Source organism: Amblyomma americanum, chromosome 4, assembly GCF_052857255.1.
Source record: "Amblyomma americanum isolate KBUSLIRL-KWMA chromosome 4, ASM5285725v1, whole genome shotgun sequence".
NCBI classification, from domain to species: Eukaryota; Metazoa; Arthropoda; class Arachnida; order Ixodida; family Ixodidae; genus Amblyomma; species Amblyomma americanum.
Genome location: NC_135500.1, coordinates 221723408 through 221745509, shown reverse-complemented (window position 1 = coordinate 221745509; position 22102 = coordinate 221723408). Strand labels below are relative to the sequence as shown.

At 48.4% G+C, this 22102-nt stretch overlaps 1 protein-coding gene across 1 annotated transcript in view; it reads right to left on the bottom strand.

The window, feature by feature from the left end:
* The window catches only part of LOC144129434 (uncharacterized), a 191277-nt gene extending 175968 nt beyond the window's left edge, over nucleotides 1–15309 (bottom strand). The window contains exons 1-2 of the mRNA XM_077663604.1: nucleotides 15125–15309; nucleotides 1310–1357 (exon numbers count right to left, since the gene is read on the bottom strand). Of these exons, the coding sequence (XP_077519730.1) occupies nucleotides 1310–1318 (9 nt within the window). The 5' untranslated portion in view covers nucleotides 1319–1357; nucleotides 15125–15309. The remainder of the gene's footprint in view (nucleotides 1–1309; nucleotides 1358–15124) is intronic.
* Between the last annotated feature and the right edge of the window lie 6793 nt (nucleotides 15310–22102).

Here is a 22102-nt window from a genome sequence, read left to right as displayed (position 1 = left end):
AAAGTAAGTACCAATTCAAATGTTAACCACGAAGAGCGTTGTGGTTATTTCCACTGCGCCTGCCGTTTTTGCAGATGAGCACATTGCGAAGGGCGTGCAGAACGCAAGCACATGAAAGGTCAATGAGCAGCCCTCGGCAACCAGATTGAAAACAATCTTCTGACTGCTTAACATTAGCATTGCCAGTCTCAAGTATTGCAGGATGAACGCTATTCACGTGTTTCTCACGCGGAAAGCGAGAATATACCTACCAGTTTGGCATATCACAACACTCGGCGTGAATACCTAACAGTGATAGGGCGAAGACAGCATACGCTGTTGCATATCGTCGCATAGTTGAAAATATCCGAAGCCGCAAGCACTACTCTCAGTGAAGGTACGCGGGCGGGGAATGTAGGTGCCACAATTCGCAGCTCGGTAAAGCTCGGTACCAGACACGTACAGAGAAAATGCCCGACATGGGAAAATTAAAGGAGCTATCTGCAGATTTGCTCATCGCGCCTACGTCAGATGGACTCAATAGGTTGCTAAAAGTCAACAGTTCTGATTGGACAACCGAGCAAAAAAGGATTGCAGCCTGGAAAACATCCGCTGCAATGTATATGAGAAGGGACCGCACAGAAAATCGTCCCTAGAAGATATTGTTCCCGAAAGCAACCTAGCGCTCCATATTAAATCGTCCAAAAATTGCGTTCCGCTTTTTTGAGCAGTGCGCAGTCCTGAAATGCTACTCCGAGCAACGCACGAGGGAAATCTATGAAGCCGTTGTCATTGCACGTAAAGGGGCTTCATGTGCGAGCAAACCTTCGATGTCATTGTCTCGCCACGAGTTGGCATGTCTTAATTCATGACGCCTGGTGCCTTTGTTGTTGGCCTTTTCGTGTTTCCGGGCATCTATCGGTCTGTGTATTTATTTAAGGGAAAATAGCGCAAAACACAGAGACAAGTGAAGAAAACAACAGCACCAGCGCTATCTTCACTTGTCCCCGTCTTTCGCGCTATTTTCCCTTAAGTATGTATCACCAACAAGCCCGTCTTGCCATTCTGTGTGTTTATACGCCCACGCATTGAATGCAGTCAGTTGCTACTCGCTGTTCATCTGCTCCTTCTTCGTTTCGTCTTTTTGCGCTGTTTTTATTAAAGCCGCTTCAATGTTTTTGTAAATTACAAAGCACCTAGAAAAAAAAACATCGAAACTCAGAAAAAGCCCACAACAGCGGCGCTCTGTCATCTCTTTGTGTGTGTGTGCATCAGTACTGGTGTACTATATCTGAGGTAGACGCCTAAGGAAAAAAGAAGGCTGACTTACCAGCAGCATGACACGCCCTCCGGAACTTCGCGAGAAGTCTTGTTATACCTGCGGGTGCCAAATACAAGGTGTTAAGAAGCTGCCTGCCGCGGTGTGGCAAGAGCGGACAAACAGGAAAATAGGACAGGCGGAGAGTATTCGCCACGAGCGAACCACTAGAGTGGTGCAAAAGGAAGCAGAGAGGAAACTTCTCCGTTTTAGTGAATCCCGCCATAAGGAACAGAATCGCACTGTGCAGCCCGTGCAGAAGTATCGTCTCAAGGAAGGGATACCACTTTTCCCCCAAACTTGTTCTCTTTCGCCGGAGCAGAATAACTTTCACCCTTTCTTGCACTTACAAACACGCTGTATGTCTCGAACGATTAGTCCTTTGCGACGACAGGCTGAAAGAGACGCTAAAGGGAAATAACAAACTAATAGACCATTCATCGGGAACACTACGAACCTTTTTCCTGCGAGAAAAGTCCCGAACACATTCAAGCCGCCTGCGGAGAATGTATACAGGCTATGGCGCATTTGCAATAGAGCCAACCAGAGGCCCCGCTGCCGAAGACCGAACAGATGCGTGGTCATGAATGGCGGCACGGTGCAAATGCCGGCCGTTTCAGTCGTTTTCCATAGATGACGCCATGAAGCCCACGGCAAATATATGAGGGCTGCATTAATGCAATATTACTGTGCTTTAGATACAGAAACAGCTTTGTTACGACGCAGCGTTGATGATATCTTTGTGCGATGCATTTGTTGCAATGCATCACCTTACGGCCACGCTCGCCCATGTCTCTGTGGTTTTGCGCGACTACACACATTACCAGGACCACGGCCAGTGTCTGTATGATGCGGAATGCAGACCACGACGGATGTGCTTCGTAGGTGGTGTGTAGCCAGCGCGGCTGCGTCTCAGCTCTTCCCCGAGTTACAGGACTGGACAGCCATCGCCACCGCTTAGTTGGTAAAGCACCGATGGAACATGCTGAGGTCGTCGGTTCGGATCCTACTGGTGTGATAAGGTTGTTTTTCTACTTTTTTATCAATTGCTTTCCGGCCATGCAATGAATACACAACGAATATGCAATTAATCAGCACCACAACTTAAAAAAAATTCACCTCAGCGTTCCTTGCTTTCGATGACTGTTGGCTCGTTTAATTAATGTGTATATAACGAGCCATATAACGAATATATAACGAGAATAATTTTATATAACGAACCCCGCATTCCCCTATAAAGCTAAGTTCGAAATTTATGTTTTAGAAATAAGGGGCCAGAACACAGGCAGTGACCACGAGTCTCGTCGGCATCATTCCCTCAAGTTCTATATACCAACGCAAACGACGTCTTGCTCCTGGGCTGTTCGTTTAGATGAGCTGCTGGGACGTTCAATATAATAAAAAAAATATTCACTCAGTACAAAGGCGGTCACCACTACAGACGCAGAAGTGTCTCCCATGAGGGAGGGGGGTCACGAACAACTTTGAATAGCTGCAATAAAGTAGAAGAAAAGCAGACATTTGAACAGGATGACTGTACCGAGCAAAAACACCGGAATCTGTTCATTTTGTCCAGCTGCAGTATTCTGTAACTTTTCGCTTTTTTCTCCTTTCTTATATGGTTCTTTGTCATTGGTCCCTTACCACAAAAAGAAAAATCAAACTAAAGGCAACAAAATATGGCTCCAATATTTGAAAATGGGGCCCGTGAGCCTTGTTAATACTATCAGCCAGATAAGAAAAGTCAGTATCTTAGGAAGTATCTTTTCTCAGGTGCACCAAACGACGCGAAGTGCCTCACACCACAACATGCCTAATATCATGTGTCTTCCCGTATTTTTTCTGGACTGACTCCGCTCGAGTTTATAAAGACAAAAGCCGGTGAAAAAAAGAGTTGATGCCATGACGACGCAACGAAGAGAATCAACCTGCCGAGACTACAGAGACTCGATATGCACCGAAGTCTATTAAGTTGGAGACAATAAACGCATCGAAGACCAACTGCACTACAATTAGAGCGAAAGAAATTCAGGCTCGTCCCTCGCAGTGGACCTTTGATGCTCGGCCGGTGGAAAACCAACCGGCTCTGAAGTTCCTGCGAACGGTTGCTCCTCTGATTGTTACAGTTAAGCGGGTCCCATCAGATATAGTTCCGCCACACGATGTCATGCAGAGCCGTACCGGTGCGCATTCGTGCACGCGAGCGAGTGACCTTATGCGTGTTTAGCGCGAAAGGAACAGCTGCGTGAAGTGGACAGGCCGCCTCTGAAAGGGTTCGCGGCCAACGTCGGCTCGAAGTGGCAGAGGTGCGGGGAAACGTCGCACTGTGGACCGGCTAGGCGATAGGCTGCAGGGGCGATGCTGCGGAGCAATGAGTTTGCATGGCGGTGTCTGGGAAAGGAACAAAAAGGCGGTGGTCTGCTTAGAATAGCTCCGAAGGTTGCGAGATTTGCAGTTCTCGTCTCCGCCTCATTTTCGGAGGTCGTTGTCAGGTAAAATACCAGCAGCTATCAACACGACTGCGGCTAAAGCAGCAATGTGGCCTGGACCAATTTAGCAGTGCGTCTAGGTCACCCGAGCTCGTTGCTGCTGCACACGCACTCTGCGAGTTGTTTCTTTACCCCAACACTCAAGTGCTGTGTCAACTGAACAATGCCTCCAAGCCTGTGAAGGCGTGGACACTATTGAGATACTTGGGCAGCGTCCCTAGCGGGAATAATACCCGTGTTACACGGGCGTTTTCAACGACAGTTCAGTTAACCGCCAGTTGAGGATTTCAACTGCCGTTGAACTCAACTGGAATCGCCAGCTGTTACACGAGCACTTCGCGTTCAGTTCAGTTAGCACTCTAACCACATGACCTCGCGTCTAGAGCGAAGTTTAAATAAGAAAAAAGCAATGTGTGCATTTTTTTTCTTGTTGTAAATGATCGCAGTGTATATATTCCTTACTATAGTGACAATTATTTTTGTGTAGTTTTTGCTTTGCGGTAGAAATTTGCGGGTTCGAAGCACACTGAGCCAAGATAATCCAGTAAGAGGGCAAGTTTTTCGGTCCCTAGGTCGCCATCTTGTCAGTTGGCCGTTCAACTGGGACCCCCGATCTCAGTCGAACTCAACTGCCGTTGAGATTTCAACGGCAGTTAGCACTGCCGTGTAACACCGCTAACTGCCGTTCAGTTCAACTGAGAGTCAATTGAACTGCCGTTGAAAACGCCCGTGTAACAGGGGTATAAGATGCTTTCGGTTACCGGAACTATGCTTCCCTGCCGCCCTGAAACTTCGCGCACCGCACTTCACAGAAACGGAAGTTTGTTCTTCCTTGGCGCCGTGTTGCAATTTATGCTCCAGAGCTGTTTTCCTTGTAACGCTGCCCCATCACGATTTTTCTGGCCTTACACGATTTTCGTGTGAGATATAGGCTACTTCTCATTTTTATTGTTTCATATTTTTTCGTTTCCGCCTAGTGCTGTTATAGGGACATTCCCTTTTTAATACTGCTGCAATGTTGCGTAGCGAATATACGCTGCAACTACGCTGTGTTTTGCAATATTCTGCCAGTTATGGGCGCCGACTCCGCTCGGAAGATAGAGCGAATGGGTCAGGAGGCAGCGCGTCTTCTTTTGAGCGGTTTTCGACAAATCGACTAAAGACCTAGAGTTGTCTGAAAGTTGCAAGAACAAAACAGCACAGATTTAAGCACAGCCTTAAACTACCGCGGGCACATTGATCTGTCTGCCACCAGCAAAGGAGAACTATGACAATTCTAAGAGTTTCAGACACCGTTTACCATCAAGGGATCCGACCGGAAACCGGTGCTTTGCGAACGTCTCCCGTTCCAAGTCTCTATGCAGAATAAAATGAATGGCCACTTTATAAGCGCAGGTTTTTCTTAAGCTGACAATCTTTCCTAACTTCGAACCCTCGTCGAACACGCGGATTATGTATTGACCCAAAAAATCAACTATGAATGTACCCTTCAAAATAACCCGTTTGTAACTCCACATTTTGCTTTTCGCATGAAGAGCGCCTCAGCGAACGCTTGCTCCCGGGCACGAGCCATGCGTATTCCGTGCAAGCTGACAAACCATAACAAGAAGGTCGTCCCTGCAAATGTTGTCCAACAGGAATCCACGAACCTCAGGATTACAACTGTTTCTTTACGGGTGGACCAAAAAGCCCTGATCACATTGCCTATATAGAAGAGATCAATCAGACGACTAAACCGAAATGCAACACTTTCTCAGGCCAACCCTTTGCTTTTCTAAACACTGTAAACTGACTAGCCCAACGTAAATACAGAAAATCACAGGTGTATAGTGACTCGCTCAGTTCTGTGTTGGCTCTGAGCTCCGTCACTTCTTGGAAGCACTTGCTTGCTACTTTGTTACTTGGAGAGGTTATTCATGGAGCAACCTAGTCATTGTATACTGTTGGGTTCCGAGCCACATTGAAATAGCCGCTATAGCGAGCAAGTCGACCGGGCCGCTAGTGCCTGGCTGAATAGAGCAGTCTACATCAACGGCCTCCCTGCCAGAGACTAGACATAATCCTTGCAAAAACAAATAAAATGTCTGTGGCGTATGAATGGCACTCTGAGCTCCATAATAAACTCCACAGCTTTAAACCCATCTTGAACGAATGGCGGAGTGCCAGACACCGGGAACGGTTCTACGAGGTGGCCCTGTGCCGTCTGCGAATTGGCCACGCAAACCCAACCCATAGCCGCCTCTTATTTTTTTTTTCAGATTTTTTGAGGGTTTTGAAACGAGACTCAAGCAGAAACACGCGCGTTAGAACTGAATGTCAAAGAAGCTCCTGCGCCAAGGCTCCACGACGATACATCGCGTATTTCCTTCGGCCATGTGCGGCCAGCGGTTCTGGGAACGTCACTCGCTGGACGACGGGTATCGACCACAAATTCAGTTTCTGACAGGCAATGGTGACAGCGCGTGCCTGTTTTAAGCTCTGCGGACAAAACCTTGAGACTACCATAGTATGCCCATAGATATACCAATACACTCTTGAAAACATTTCAGCACGTTGTAGAGACGCTTTGGGGCGACAACGGTGAGCTGCTGAGAGATCTTTTGCCCGAGGTAGCTATGCTTGCTAAAATTGCTCTGACTATTAACGCGTCAGCGTTAAGGAGCTCGTGTCGCAGAAAAGCCGGTGTCGGCGGCTGCGTTGGCCGTGAGCGAAAAATGGCACATCTCGGTGGACACCTGAACCGTGCCGTAAGGGAAGGGATTTTCAATTCTCGCTAGACACCCGTACCGCGCGGTACGGGTGTCTAGCGAGAATTGTGACAGGCGTCATTTCCTTTCCCTAAAACCAATTTTCATTTCATTTTGCTTCCCTTACGGCCCGGATCGGGTGTCCACCGAGATATGCGAGACAGGTGTCCTTTCCCAGAAATTGTCCAACGGGCCACGCGTCGCGCCGAACGGGCGATGGCGCTCTGTGCACCCCTTGGCAACGCTGCAACACGCTCTCGCGTCTCACCCTTAAAGACGAAGCTTAAGCGTCCTCCAAATTTTATAGTAAAGTTATGCACATCTGAAAGATTATTTTCATGCTTCCGTCGTGTCAAAATCTACCTGGGGTCACGGTGCAAGAATATATTCTTACACCGTGCCTGAGGTCAACAATGGGACAAGCTCGATTAAATCGCATAGCACTTCTCCGTGGGCACAAAGAGCTCGCCCGCAAAGTAAATCTCAGTGACATCACGGGCGACTTTATTCAGAGGTCTACTGTGCGAAGAAACACATCCTGGATTGTGCGGTAGCCTTAGCATAACGTAAAGTACAGTGAACTTCATCACGGAAAAATACGCCAGCTTTCTTAAAGCTGTCACAGCCTCCGAGCTCTTATTAACCCCTCCCATAAAATCAGCATTCAATTCCACGTGTTGCCGCTTCGTCATTACAACTCTGCTCTTTGACTGCTGCTTGTATCTTCGTTTACATTTTTTAAAAGATGAGTTCACATTCAGTCTAAATTTTAAATTGTTACCTTATCGTGGAAATGTTTGTACGGCCCAGTGCTTCTTAGACACGAAGGGTTTAAAATCTTTTTAAGTGTTGAACTGTCAGGTTATTCAGGAAATATTTGTATTGCCCAGTTGTTGTTACAAACGAGAAGTTTGAAATGAGTTTGTAATATCAGAATTTGGTAGTTTGGGCAAATATGTGTTGCCCAGTTTTTTCTCTCACTTCGACCAAGGCCGTTAAGGATGCCTACCAGAAGTTTATGGGTATTTTAAGGCGAAAGCCTTTAATGGCTCGTGCTCGCGTCCGCCAATCCGTCTGTTACGCCCTTCAACTCGATAAGAAAAAAAAATATTTGTGCATGATGACATTCGATTCACCATCCATCCGTTCCGCAGCCGAGCGTGCTAACAACTACGCTACTTCCTGCCAACGCATACGTAGTTTTCCTTGTCTAGGGCGCTGCAGAGTGTTTGAAGAAAGGCGTCGAATCAGACGGATGCCCCCCAAACGCCCTCCAGTGTCTACAGCATTTGAGATTCACAAACAACTGTGTGCTTAACATCGTAACCCCACATCAGTGACACACGAAGCAACACCGCTCTAAAGGGTTTCGCCACACTGTACTTTAGGTCAACGAAGTGCCCCCCTGAATTTTTTCAGTTTCTTTTGTTCATTTATTTATGTAGTATCTTAAAAACCAATGCGGTCATTTTTTTTTTTTTGCGAGAACTTTGTCTCCAGGCTTCGTTTCCTCTCCGAAGTCAAAGCACAGGCAGCCTGCTCGATTCTGGGGAAGCTTTTTGCCATTGATACAAATTTTACTGGTCGATGAGTGGAATGAATGAATGAAAAACTTTATTGGTTCCTTTAGGAAGTAGTAGCGGTAGAGGACGAAGTCTTCGTCTTGAAGCTTGGGTCCTCCTTGGCCGTGGGTGAGCCCCTAGTCCAGGGCTCCACTGAGTCGGGCCACCTCGCTTGCGTGTGCTATGAGGGCCCTTTGGACCCCTATCTCTCAGCTGGTGAGCCGGCTCTCCCATTGCTCCGCACTTGGTGTTTGTGGAATGCTTGATTTCTTCCGCACTCCCATGTGACATGATATAGTGTTGGTTTTGCCCCGCACCACGGAGCAAAACAATTTTTTTTTTAAATCCACTGCGAAAAAACTTTTCATTCGGCCCAGTTTACGGGCAAAAGGACTGGCCCTTTTGGTGGCGGAGAGTACTGGGCCACGGCTCTCACGATCTCCCAGGAGCTGCGGCGTTGAGTTGAACGCTGTCTATTACATTCATAATTATTACGTCTTGAACAAAGGAGCCTCTTCGCAGTGAGCCCTATATATATGATGGCTTTCTATCAGTCTGTTTTCGCTGTTTCTGAAAATTACTACGTCCTCAGAGAGAGGAGTGAGAAGCTTCAAGCTCTTGCCTAAACATTCGAAAAAACCTTTCCAAACCAGACACCTTCCATGTTACCCGAGACTACGCCTCGTTCGAGAAGAACCTTGTATATCTATCTGCCTTGTACCTGGTGCGGAACTTGTCGCCTTGCCAAACAAGTGGAACCAAGGACCACCACTGATGCCTGCACAGCCTCTTTCCGTTTCTTGGAAATTACTGTTAGAGACCGTCGGTTATCTCCCGTTCCTGTTATATGCCTCCAGTAACTTTGTGAACATAATGAATTATCACTGGTTTACTTTTCCGTTCGGTAACATCGTTTTTTGCACTGTTAATTGTTACACCTTTTTTGCTTCACCTTTTTTCAGTAACGCTTCAGCAACTGAGCTTATCAGCAAAGAAGGATAGCCAGCTTATTACAACCTCAGCATCTGCCCTTCGAAGCTTTCCTGCGCTCCGTGGCAACAGGATTTTTTCAGGTAAGCTTGAAGGCGCATTAGCGCGATGGCGCGTTTAACTGTCTTGAAGCGGGCTGAATCAAATGGCAACAGTTCCTTCCGTGCATGCGGGCAATATTTCCAGCAAACGCTTTCGTCATTGAGGGTAACGTTAATGTCCAAAAACTGTAACTTGTGGTCTTCGGGAAGCGCATAGGTAAAATTCAAACCGTTCCCATGTAGTTTAAAACTATAGCCAACATCTCCTGCACAGTGTGCATGTAGGTAGTTGTCTGCTTCGTTAAAACAATTAAAAAATCATCGAAATACCTAGAACACTTTAGGAGTTTCTCTTCATCAAAAACATCTGATAAAGCTCTGTCAAGACCCGCCAGGAAAATGAAACATGTTGCTGAAACGTGTTGCGGCAAAGTTTAAAGTTCCTGTAGCTTTTCCGCTCCCAAGAGGCTGTCCTCCTTGTGTGGCAAAACGGATCCCAACAAACCGAAAAGAGTCGAATGCCAGAAAAAGCATGCGACCCCGTGTGTAAAATGTCCAGTGGGTGCAATGTATCGGGTCCCGCTGACGTGTGGGAAATCTTACACCGGCCAGACGGGCCGATGTATTAATGATCGTCTTGCTGACCATAATCGCGTGTTAAAGAACGGCACGTGCACGCTCTTACCACATCATTGTAAAGCCGGCGGGGAGAAAGAAGAGAAAAAAATCCTAAGCAGGGGCAAAGATACCACAGCCCCCCGTGAACTTATACAGGCGTTCCACATCAGCAAAGGCGGAAGCGATTGTGCAAGCACACCCTCACTTACAATTTACAGTAAAGAAAGTGTCTTTTTAGATATGTGCTTAGACGCGTTTTATTTCTATAGCAATTAACTTTTTGTTCCTACTCGTGCGCATGTGTGCGTCCTCCTCTCTGCCTTTGCATCTTGTCTGTATATCCACTCGCTTTCTAAGTGAATAAACAGTTGCAAGTAGCGCTTGTTTCGTGTCTGTCTTCCTCCCGCGTTGTCTGCTTGACGTATCACCTCTAAAAAAATGTTTTCCTAGTTATCATTTTTGTTGCCCGCATCGTAGATTAGTTCACTTCTCAGACTGTTTTGCGTTACTTTAGGTTCCTTCCTATCAACTTTTAGACCGAACCGGTCTGCTCAGGCATGTATTTAAGGGGACATGGGCTCGAGGGAGCCAGCCCCCCCCCCCCCCCCCCCCCCCCCCACACACACACACACACATTTTTTTTTCGAATAATATTTTTGATAGATAAACTTCCGGTTCTTTTCGATGATATACCTCCTATCTCTGAGCAGTAAAAAAGTCACGCACAGTTTATTTTGGCTTGTCTGTTACTGCTAACAGTTTTAACCATTAACTAACACACGTAGGACCATGTTGAGAGTACCGCTTACAGAATGAAATGCTATAAGGAAAGAAAGTAACAGCGCCGCGGAGTTAAGTGGCACGAGCATAAGACAAGAATTTAAATGGAAGTTGCTTTTTTTTTCTGAAAAGTGTTCGAGCAAAAATGTACAAAGTCAGCGGTAAACAAACACGCGGAAATCAACGGGCTAATTAGGCACATATTATACTTCCCGTGCTAGCTTAGGGCATCTGCAATGAGTCCTTTTTGCCTATCCTTCATGTGAGGATCATTATAAGAGGCTGTGATGAATTCGCGCCAACTTGCGACTCGCTACTTCCCCTATGGACGGAACTTGTGAAAGCAGCAAACGCTTCACAAAAATAAAGAAAAGGTTACCGCAGCAGAAGTGCAGATGCCGCCAGAGGGCAGCTGCGCATCAAACGTGGTCCGCGTAATGACCGAAACGCCGCGGAAGCGAGCGCACAACTTTTAGCGGCGCTTGGTTCGCTTACAGACTGTCGGTGTAGCTTACTCTAACAGACGGCGCTACGCTAGCAGACCAAGTTTGACGAGGAGGTGGAGCCTCCCAGTCATCACCGGCGTGATCGCAGGCCAATGCCTACTTAGTTCAGTGACCCTATTGTCTCCTAGCTAACAAGATTCTTAATTTTCTTCTGAGAACTGCACCGCAGCTCGTGTTCAATAGGCAGTGAGCTGTGGCGTGCATCTCAAGGACACTGACCTTTTACAGCGAGAGCTTTATTATAATGCTTTGTATAAGCCGTTTAGGGGGCACAACGGCAGCCGTCACTGTTGAGGCATCCACCGTGAAGCGGGACGGATGCTGCTCCTGAAGACCAACTGCAGCGCTCACTCGATCGTTCCCGTCGGATGGAAGGACACGAGCGCCTTTCGCCTCTGCAGAAACGCGGCCGCCGGGGTCAGGTCCGAACCCGGGTGCTCCGGCTCAGTAGCCACCGCGTCGGGCCAATGGTGCCATGCTGCCGAACTAGCAGGCACTATATCATTTGCAGGCGCCCTGCAAGCCCTCGGGGCTTTTCTCTCGGAACCGCGACATGCGCGAGCTGTTTCGAGTTTCATAAAATGTTTGCCGTTTATTACGAGCGTCAGTTCACGTTAACTCCGACGTTAGCTTTGCCAACTACGCACAACTTTAGTGTCACTTATAATAGGAGCTGAATTAGTTCCTGGGGAGGCGGATCTTGAGGACAGTTGCACCGGATGTGGTCTAGTGTGGCTCTGTCGCCGTACTTGTTGCATGGGGGGCAGTATTGCCCGGGGTAGATGAGCGAAAGTACCGCCGCATTGGAGTGCGAATGGGTTTGCGAGCGACGCCAGGCGGTCCCCTGAGTCTTCGTGAGCGGTTTATGCGGCGGAGGGAACGTGCGCCTTTCGAGGCGAAAGTGGTGTGTTATGTCGTGACGCGAGTTGAGGCCATCCTTCGAGTCAGAGGAGCCCACTGCCCTTCACAGAGAACAATTTATGCGATCAGTGCAGTGCTGAAAACGTCAGTGGGTGTCAGCCAGGAGGTCTTCCAAGGACGCAGAACAGCGCGTGAGGAAAAGGTTAAACGAAGGACTGGAAGAAGGGAGGCAGTGGAGGGCCCGATCCACCGCAGCCTCGCCACCTCTTTCTCTTCTTTCACTCCCACCTCCCTGTCCTCGCACGCCAGCTGTGGCTGCGGTTAAGGTGTCCACCGAGATAAAGACCAGCACGTACTGCGCCATTTCCTTCCCTCAAAAGGCGGCAGCTGCGGAGTTCAGTGCCGCGTTGACGAGGCGCAAAGAAGGGCAGGCCACGACGGATATCCGCGAAAAGTGCGTGCCGTGGAACGCTCCATGCCGGAGGATGGGGACATATTCCATTCCGATGGGAATGTCGAAAGCGTGTTGATATCCGAACTCATATATAACACCACTGCTCGCCGAGACACCTTAGTGCGCATTTAATAACTGCATTTTATCTCCTCATCTTTTTATTTGCTTTATTTCACTCTTCCCGCACCGCTCTCCTTCCGCCTTCATCTCCCAAATTCCTTTCCCCGCGCAGAGTAGCATGCCAGCGATTTTTAAACGCCGGCTAAATTCTCTGTTTTTCCATTAAAGAGCATCTGGTTTATGGGGTTTAGCGTCCCGAAGTGACTCAGGCTCTAAGAGACGCCGCAGTGGAGGGCTCCGGAAATTTCGACCACCTGGAGCTCTTTAATATGCACTGACATCGCACAGCACACGGGCCTCTAGAATTTCGCCTCCATCGAAATTCGACCGCCGCGGCCGGGATCAAACCCGCGCCTTTCGGGTCAGCAGTCGAGCGCCATTAAAGAGCTTCTCTCTGCCTCTCAAGCAAGTTCGAAACAGAGAGTCGAAGACAAGTACTTAAACATGCTCGAAACAGACAGGCCAAAACCATGCAGGTAAATGTGCGCGAAGTAGAAAAGAAAAGCCACGTGTGTGCGTCAGGCTGGCTCGTTGCGTGCATAAAATGTCTGTAAATATGCTTGTCCCTGTCCTCGGTGCATGCACCAGACCAACCTTACCAGTCGGAAACGTAGGTAATTCCAACTAGCTTTAACTGAATAATGCGCTAAGCCGGTAAGCTTGGCTCTACTAATTTTTTCGCATGAAACAAAAAATAAATTCGGCTTACTGGTGCCGTTTTTTTTCGTTTAAACTGAAAAGTCCGTCGCTTGTAGTACAGGAAGGCGAGCTTTTCTCACTTGATAACTCCATTAAATCAGTAGACTGCAAGACTGATTTTAGCAGCACTTCTAAAATCGCGCATATATGTCCTGTTCATCTTAATGAGGGGACAAAAAAAAAGAGGGGGAGGTGCAATCGTTATGCTGAGATGTGAAGACCCATACGTTTCTTTATGTAGTTGACGAATAACCTCTCAAACCATTGTGAGCACTTGAAGTAAGGACAGGAAAGTGAAAGCGAAAATATACTGTTTTATTTCGCTTATTTGGAATTAACAGAAGGAAATAATCTCACTCAATGACCACCACGTCGTAGGATCGTGAGGCTAGCTGCTGTGCCAGAAACTTGCAGAAAAGAAAATTATTCTCTTCGCTACATTTTCTGCCGGCTGCCTCGAAGTCTATAGGCTTTATATGCAAACGAATCGCGAGAATTACTGGTTTCCTGAATTTTGTGAGTCGTGCGCTTCCAACGGCTATCTACGTGTGAGAACCGCGCTGGACTTGGACAAGGGACACTGCAAGGACAAATACAGACGAATGAATTTTTTACCAGATGGGTTACGCTTTTTATGTGAAACACAGAACGTCATGACGATTTTGGTTACAATGAAAAACTGAAGGCACCGCGTGCAAAAGAACAACCATTACCCGTGCCGATTGCTCAGCGCGAAGAACTCAGCGACACAAATTCTCTATCTTCGAGGGTTAATGACTTAGCGCTAACATAATTTTCTGTACCGGGGGTCCTAATCTTGAACACTTCGATTATTTCTCTTTCTGTTTGTGTTTTTGCGTGGCCCAAGATTGCTTTGTCATGAAAGCATGGCTGTCATTTTTTGCAGCCCTTAAAGTGATGACAATGGGAAGCCAAGTTGCCTGGGTCAGTGATCTGTTCACACTTGTTGGCATGCTCCACGAGTCTTGTATTTACGCACCTTCAGGTTTGTCCGATGTCTTGCTCCGCGGCACGTTGTACACTACTTCCCTATCACACTCGACAAATCTTGTCTCGTTGCCACGTTTTCATGACACAACAATCTTGGGTCGCGCAGAAACACAAACAGAAATAGAAATAATCGAAGCGTTCAAGATTAGGACCCCGGTGCAGAAAATTGTGTCAGCGCTAAGTCATTAACCCTCGAAGATAGAGAATTTGTGTGGCTGAGTTCTTCGCGCTGAGCAATGGACACGGGTAATGGTTGTTCTTTTGCCTGCGGTGCCTTCAGTTTTTCTTTGTAACCAAAATCGCCATGACGTTCTGTCTTTCACATAAAAAGCGTAACCCATCCGGTAATAAATTCAGGTGAAATTTCGCGCTTCGTCACAGGCCGTCCTTGCAATGTCTCGAGTCCAAGTCGAGCGCGGTTCCCACACGAGGGACCTGCCCCTGTAATCGCTCTCCATCGGCCTTCACCACTGACCGTAAGAAAAATCTTTTTTTTTTTTCTGTACTGCTCTATTCGTGCCACCTTGTCGAGGAGCAGCAGCGAAGCACCGCGACTGCACGGTCAGCTTGTTTTGCGTTTCCCTTCAAAGTTGGGGATTGAACCAAACGGATCTTACGCCGCAAAGTGATTACTTTTGGCTTCCTTTGTGACCACGACGGCCTTCCATTCGTGAACCTTGGAGCCAATTTTATCAAGATCGCCTGATGCTATTTAGAAATAGCAGCACTTGCAAGCAGGAATCACTACGTCGTCAACGTTTGGTGAATTTCGCGCTGTCAGGAAGGGGTTGAACAGAGAACACACGTCCACACGATATTGACGAAGCACCAAAGAAAAAAAGAAATCCAACACCGCCGCTTCGCTAGGGACACGGGTACTGGGTCTGACGCACGCTAGATGGACAACGTGCACCAACCCTCCAACGCACATGCTGGAGGGCTCGCTTACCGCTCTGCCTGAGGCCGCTTCGGAGTTGCGAGGAGGCGGCGACGAAGCCCTGTGGCGAAGGAACTGCGTCGGCGGGGAAGCGCGGTTTTACCCCATTTGCGAGGACAGCTCCGACTCGCCGGAGGAGGAGGAGGCGAGCCGCCGTCGTCAACGCAGCCACGACGCCCTACGCCGACGCGAGCGCTGCCTCGCGCGGCGGCGACTGCTTCGACTGGCGGCCGACGCTGCGGCCGCGCGCTCCGGCGAGAGAAGAAAATGGAAGAGGGAATAAAATGGAATCAAGCTTCGAAGCGTAGGAGCGCGCGCCCCGGGCAGTTGGAAAAAAAAAAAAATTAAGCGAGTGGGTGCAAAAAAATCAGAAGGGTTGAAGCCACGTGATCAAAGCGCAGTTTCGGTTTTTTGCTTCGCCTTTCTTATTTATTTTCTTTTTGAGCGGAGTAAGTGATCGCCTTTTCCTTTCGCCTGCCCGCTGGTCTGCATTCGGAGGGGGTCGTCGCCAATTCTACACATCATGCTGCTTGTCGAGCTTTGATGTTCTTTGCCACGTGTGTGTACCGTTCTCGCTGAAATGTACTGAACCAGTGGTTTTGCGAGGGTGCTCTCTTGGTTTACCACGCATGACGTTCGCTACTCAATGCATTCCTTGAGTTTTCCAATGCGGAATCATTGCCAGTCCCATTAGGAGAAATGCCGGCGGCGTGGCTTAGTGAGCGTACTCGCAGACGGTACAGAAAATCCCAGCGGTGGAAACAAATAAGTAAATAGGGTGACGTCATCAAACGGCCACAGGACGCACACAGCAAGCCGAGCACCGCCATTTCAGACAAGCATACACATGCCGTTCGTCCATATAAACTCCCGAACGGCCGACCTCAATCTGACGCCAGCTTTCCCGACATTCGTATCAAAATTGTGACGCAACCGTTCGTCGTACAGTGCTTCGGGTGGCGTCATACGCGCATTTGTGTGTGTGGGTGGCGTTTGTGTGGGCGTGTATCATCGCCCTATAGGGACAGCAAAGCTTTCGCATTCCCAAACGTAAGCATTCTTGTCCCTGCCGCATTTTATTTGTTTTCTGAATTTCACTTTATATTTTATTTTTATTTTTTGAGAGGGGGCGAGGGAATGGGGGTTTTCCGAATCGCGCTCGCAGCGACTGAGATTGCGGTTTCTATGGCTGTAGCATTTCAATATGTCTGCAAAACGCAATGCACCCGTCAGAAAACAGCTTTAGCTTTTAAGAAGGCTGCCGTGCTCTGCTCCTGAGCTGTTGATGCAGTGCAGTGTGCTGCGCATCCGGGGCGCACGTACGTTCACTTAAGCAAGGCCTGCGTCGAAATTCCCGGAGCTACTCCCGGCCTTTACGGCCACCAAAATGGTCCCTAGTTCAACTCTGCTGGGGCGCAGAGTTGCGGTTCTTCGCGAACTGAAGGCACTGTTCAGGGGACGCAGTCGGGGCGAGTCTGCCACACAGAAGGGACGAAGGGTGTTTAGCGCAAGTCGCTTTTCGTGCGCGCTTCTCGTAGGTGGCGCACTGCTCATTACGCTGCTGCGAGTGAGACGAAAGTGTACTGCGCATCCGTGTGAGCAGTTGTGATATATGGCGGATGGGATACTACTGCGCCTCGAGGCGTGCCCTTGTTTGGCATTAAGGAACGGTTGAGAGTGGGCTCAGCCAATTCCAATTGTGGCGGTTCTGTTGGGCATGAAGGCTTCGATGTAGTCAATAACATCTTTAGAAACCCCGTACCTAAACACATGCATCATAACCGACAAAAAGGTAGAAGGCAAGGCGTAGCGAAATTCCTAAAAAAAAAAGAACTTGAAAAATGAGGAGAGCAATCTACGCCGACATCGCAGCATACCACACCCAGGGCAGATTCTCGGTAGCAGTGGTAGACTGCAAGCAACAACCAATCCCGAAGGCAGAAAACCCCGCGACTACAGAACTTGTCGGGACGGGACCCAAGCACATGTATTGATGTATTCCCAGGACACCTGCAGAGATTCACCCCAAAACAGAGAACGTGGCCACGAAGGCCTAAAAGGGAACGAGCTCGATCTAGCTCTCACCAACCGGGCGGATCCACACCCCTAAACCAGCCATCTTGGATTAGAACAAATCAGGCTCGAATGAAGGAACTTCCCACCTCCACACAAAGACCTAGACACATTCGAAACAATAGACAGGAGACAAATACAGACTCACACCCACCCGAGCCTGTTTTTATTAAACAAGGTCAGCCCAACACAATTCTCCGCTACATGGCTCTGACCAGCGAAGAGCCCGGCAAACAGCCCCATGGAGCTAGTACATGAATCAGCGCGAACCAGTGGGGTCCTGGACTAGGGAAACAATGCCATGATTTGTTCAGCTAGTATTGCGGATTCCATGGAATACTGGTGTGAAGTATTACGAATTATCCTTTCCTGGCTTTCATGCCTGGCTTCAGAACTGTTCCTTTAAGAGTTGTCGTTAATTAGCCGTGAACTCAGTATCCCAGCTTTAATTTGAGTGAGCGAGAGAGTAGCGAGCTATGGTCGTCAGGGATGTTGTTTCTTTGCTAAAATACGGAGGTCAACAGCGTTTATCTCCTCTCGGATGCATGCACAAATCACTAAACTGCGCAGAGAGCATATGCTGGCAGTAAACCTTCAGTGCAAAGCCGCCAGTAAATTTCTTCCAAACATTTAGATGTGTACTTCTTGCCTGGTCATTATATTTATGCCACGAGTTAGACTAAGTGCGCACAGTTAGCTGGTTGTCGTCAGATCCAGCGGTGGAATCTGCAAGGCAGCAGCGGCTCGATGACCTTAAACCTCGACAACATCGCACTTGCCGTGCATCGGTCTTGAAAGAGAGCCGTGCGTTTCCACGTCTCACCGCTTCCCTTTTCGCATTATGCATTCACGCGCTTCGGATAAACAGAACCTTTTCCCCCTCCCGCCACTTTTCGCTCCGAGGCTCAAACCATGCGAGGAGTGCCCTTCCCCGCGCTAAAGAGCTGAGGCATTTGGATAATTACAAAGTCCTTTAGCAACCGCTAAAGGATCATCGGGCGCCGACTGCGCACACGGAAGGAAACGCACGCAGCTGCGATCTGATCGTGTGCAGCTCATTACGACCCAATGCCGCTTAATTCGCCGGTGCAAAAGTGCATTCGTCAGCGCGCAACTGAAGCAACGTGGTATTCAAAGCTGCCCCGCACAACCGCTGGTGAAGGAGGCCTTGGCGGCGGCGCACCCATAAAGCGCGGACGTAGTAGACACAGTCAGGGAAGGCGGTATGCAATGCAGGCAACCGCAGCATGAACAGGTGGCGGTTATTTTGCACGCACGAGCTAATTGCGTCGCTATTTGTTCCCTCAGGTTGGAAAAAATCTCTAGTGGGTGCGATGACTCCAGACGAAAGCTGCTTAGAAAAAGTGAGAAAAGTGTGCCTCTCGCCCATACCTGTGTATGGAGCAGTGGTTGATTGAATGTCCGCTTTGATGTTGGCATCAGTTGTACGCTTCTAGGTGTGGGCAGTTTGCAACCGAAGACGCGAGGGATTACGTTGTATGAGGGGGAAAACATTTGTTATTCTGCCGAGAGTTAGATGGTGTGACCATAAAGAAAAGCTTGGGTGTTTAAGTGTCGCGAACATGCACAGCTACGGGGTTCCTTTGTATTTATCTTCCAGGCAGCTAATTTTGTTTTAATTTGGGGCACTGACCAGCAAGGCGCATTATCTAATCTGAGCATGAGACAGCCACCCGACAGTTGTTGAAAAATGCTCACCCAATTGCAACGCGAGCTCAGACCTAAAAACCACCGCTTGATTAGCGCCTGGAGTGACAGAGAAGACAAATATGCAGATGAATAAAAGGTTAGCGAAACGAACTGCCGCGCCGTCAAATCGTCATGAATATAAATCAAAAGGCTACCAGAAACAGAAATCTTTCCGCAAAAGAAACAGCTATCTGAGCTCTTTTTAATGTCTGTAATGTCAAGAGGCAGCAGTATACGAACGTCAAGTGCAGCACCCCCATAACCACCCAACAAGCTTGAAAGCTTGAGGCCTAAAGGAGCTGCAAGGTGTAACAATTCCCGGCGTAGAAAATGGCGTTCGTGAGCACGCAGATTTCCTGTCTGCTTGTTGCGGCCTTTTTTATGGGCTTATAAGGATGAAAATCCTCCATGAAACTCACTTCGGATTGATATACACACCTCTCTTGGTTCCTGTTACAAAAGAGGCTTCGTTGCTAACGTCAACACTTGCGCGAAAAAGCCTACTTCGACGTGCGCGTCGTCTCGTGAGCGCAATGAGGACGACATAGCACAATTTAACAACCCCTCTTTTTAAAAAGACATGGCGCTACACGCTTCACTCTCGGAATGAACAGTCGGAAGTCGGCGCCTGTCTTTCGTCGTTCTGTGCGTGTACTTGTAGCACCATGTCTTTCTCAAAAATGCGAAGCCAACCAGCCTGGCAACATGCCTTATTGAAATAATAGTCCTGTAAATTCAATTACAGCAGGTGATAAATCATCGAGGATGACGCTATTAGCCCAACGTTTTGAAACGATGTTTTTTATCACATGGCACACAATTTTGCCTCATCTGCTACGCAGTAGTGGTATAAGAACATTTTACAAACACAGTGTAACAATATTTGGAGATTTTTCTGTTTCAGGTGATGATAAATTAAGTAACTAATTTGCCCTGCAAACACTGCGGGTGCGTACATTTACGACTGGCTAATTTACTCCCTACTAAAATTCGCGGCTTGACAGCAGTGCAGGCAACGTCCCCTCAGTGTGTCCATTAAATGCATGATAAAATGAGGCCGCAGCAAGTCACTTGTCAGACTGAGTTTTACACCTAAAACGTTGCGATCTGCATCACTTGGGCTGTAGTCCGCTGGCCTAAGCACTGTGGCATGAGCAGCGACAACTTCTCTAACTGTTGCTGGGGTGCGCGATTGCCCGCTGATGCCGACCCACGCCCGACAACAAAGATTTCGACACACGCACACAAAAAAATTACTACGTTGAGGTTTTTAGACGTACTTTATATAAAGGCAAGGCTAAATTGAGACGGCTGGGAGATGTCTTTGTCATTCTGGCAGGTGCGCAATGCTGCCCGATTCTGACGATGATGGTGATGACTGGGTCAGTCGGCAATTAAGTGGGTTCAATTCTTGGCTGGGGTGGCCGCATGTCGACGCAGGTCTCTCGTGTGCTGAGCATTCCCGTGTGCATTAAAAAACGCCAAGCTGTCAGAATTAATCGCTCGAAGCACGTGAGCATGTGCACAGGCTTTCAAAGAGATGCGACCTGACCGCAGAGCATGTGGGCGAACCTGCAAACTGGTAGTTCGCTCACACAGTGAAGCTTTTTAGGCGCTGAAAACATGATCTAAAAGCGAAAGCGGACAGCGCAAGCACGTAGGCGGCGATCAACCAGCAAAAAAAAAAAAAAAATCCAGGGACAGATATGCGCTCAAGGGGACGCTGCGATGGAGACTCCATTACCCGATCTGCATGCAAGGGAGATAATGTGCAATCGCATTATGATACATCGTTCTGGCGCACGAAAAACACGGACGAAGGAAGAACAGACACACAATCGATGTCCGGCGATTGTGTGTCTGTTCTTCCTTCGTCCGTGTTTTTCGTGCGCCAGAACGATGTATCATAATGCGACTGTGAACCAACTAGCCCAGCTGTCTACGCTTAGTAATGTGCAATGCCAGCCACGTTTGCGCAGCGCAGTATACACCAAATTTTCAAAGCGATGCATGCAAGCTCGTAATGCCACTGCTTCTGTGAGATAATCACAAGAATGTGTTTTTCTCTAAATGCCCCAAAAACGCTGTTACAAACCACCTCCAACGGCTCTCGTGTGATGTAGCGAGGTTTGACGACGAAAGTTGCTAGCAGCGAAGACAACAAACAGCAGACCGATGCGATTCTTGTTTTACGCAGAATCCAATACAGGGAGTGCCCACATAGATAACATTGATTTGGCCTTTTCTTTTTAGCTAATAATTTTTGTCTATGTGGTCTTACGGCCTGGAAATGCCTAAAATGCACCAAAAGAACTGGCGACAGAGCAGTGATGGGGTGAAGCGCATAAACATGCTTTAGGCTTGGTTTTATGGGGTTTAACGTCCCGAAGCGACTCGAGCCTGACTCAGGCTATGAGGAACACCGTAGTGAAGGGCTCCGGGTAATTTCGACCACCTGGGGTTCTTTAACGCGCACTTCCATTGAAATGCGATCAGCAGCCAAGCACCATGACACACCGCGGCGGCTAGCGTGCTTTAGAATTTCGTAAGGTAAACCGGTAGGCTACGCAACCGTGGCTTCATATTATTATTATGTTGATTTCATGCAAACATTTGCCTGACAACTTAGCTTGAAGTAGTGCAGGAAAAGCTCTGCATTCGACTGGTGTGACCAATATATCAAACACAAAGAGCACCGTTCATCAAGTGTTATAGCTGCCGTATAAAGCGCACCAAAGCCAAGCCCATATATACGCCGCTCCCATTGCTCTCATTACGGCGCTTTCCAGCAAGGAAACTTTTGCCGATTTCCTTTGTCCCGTTCCCTCGAATCAACTGAGAATAACGGACGTTGCAGCTGCAGTCGCAGCTGACAAGTTGCGCACGAAACCAAAAGTCCAGGCTTAGAAGTTCCCGCTGTAAATGAGAGAAATAAATGCTGGGAATTCTGCCACACGCAGAGAGATGGGCCCCCGCTCGAACGGCTCGCGTGGGTCTGAAGCCCGCCGCACTGGGTAGCAGTGTGGTACCGCAGTGCAACATGTGGGCCACTTTTGCGGTCGAGAAGGAAAGCGGCCGCGGCGCCGGAGAGGGGGCCTGACTGCAGTCGGACGACAACAGGTGGGCAGCTATGTCGATACTTAAAAGGGCAGGTGAGGGTGGAAGCGTTTTATGACAACTCAAGACGCAGTGGCCTACTCCTTGAAG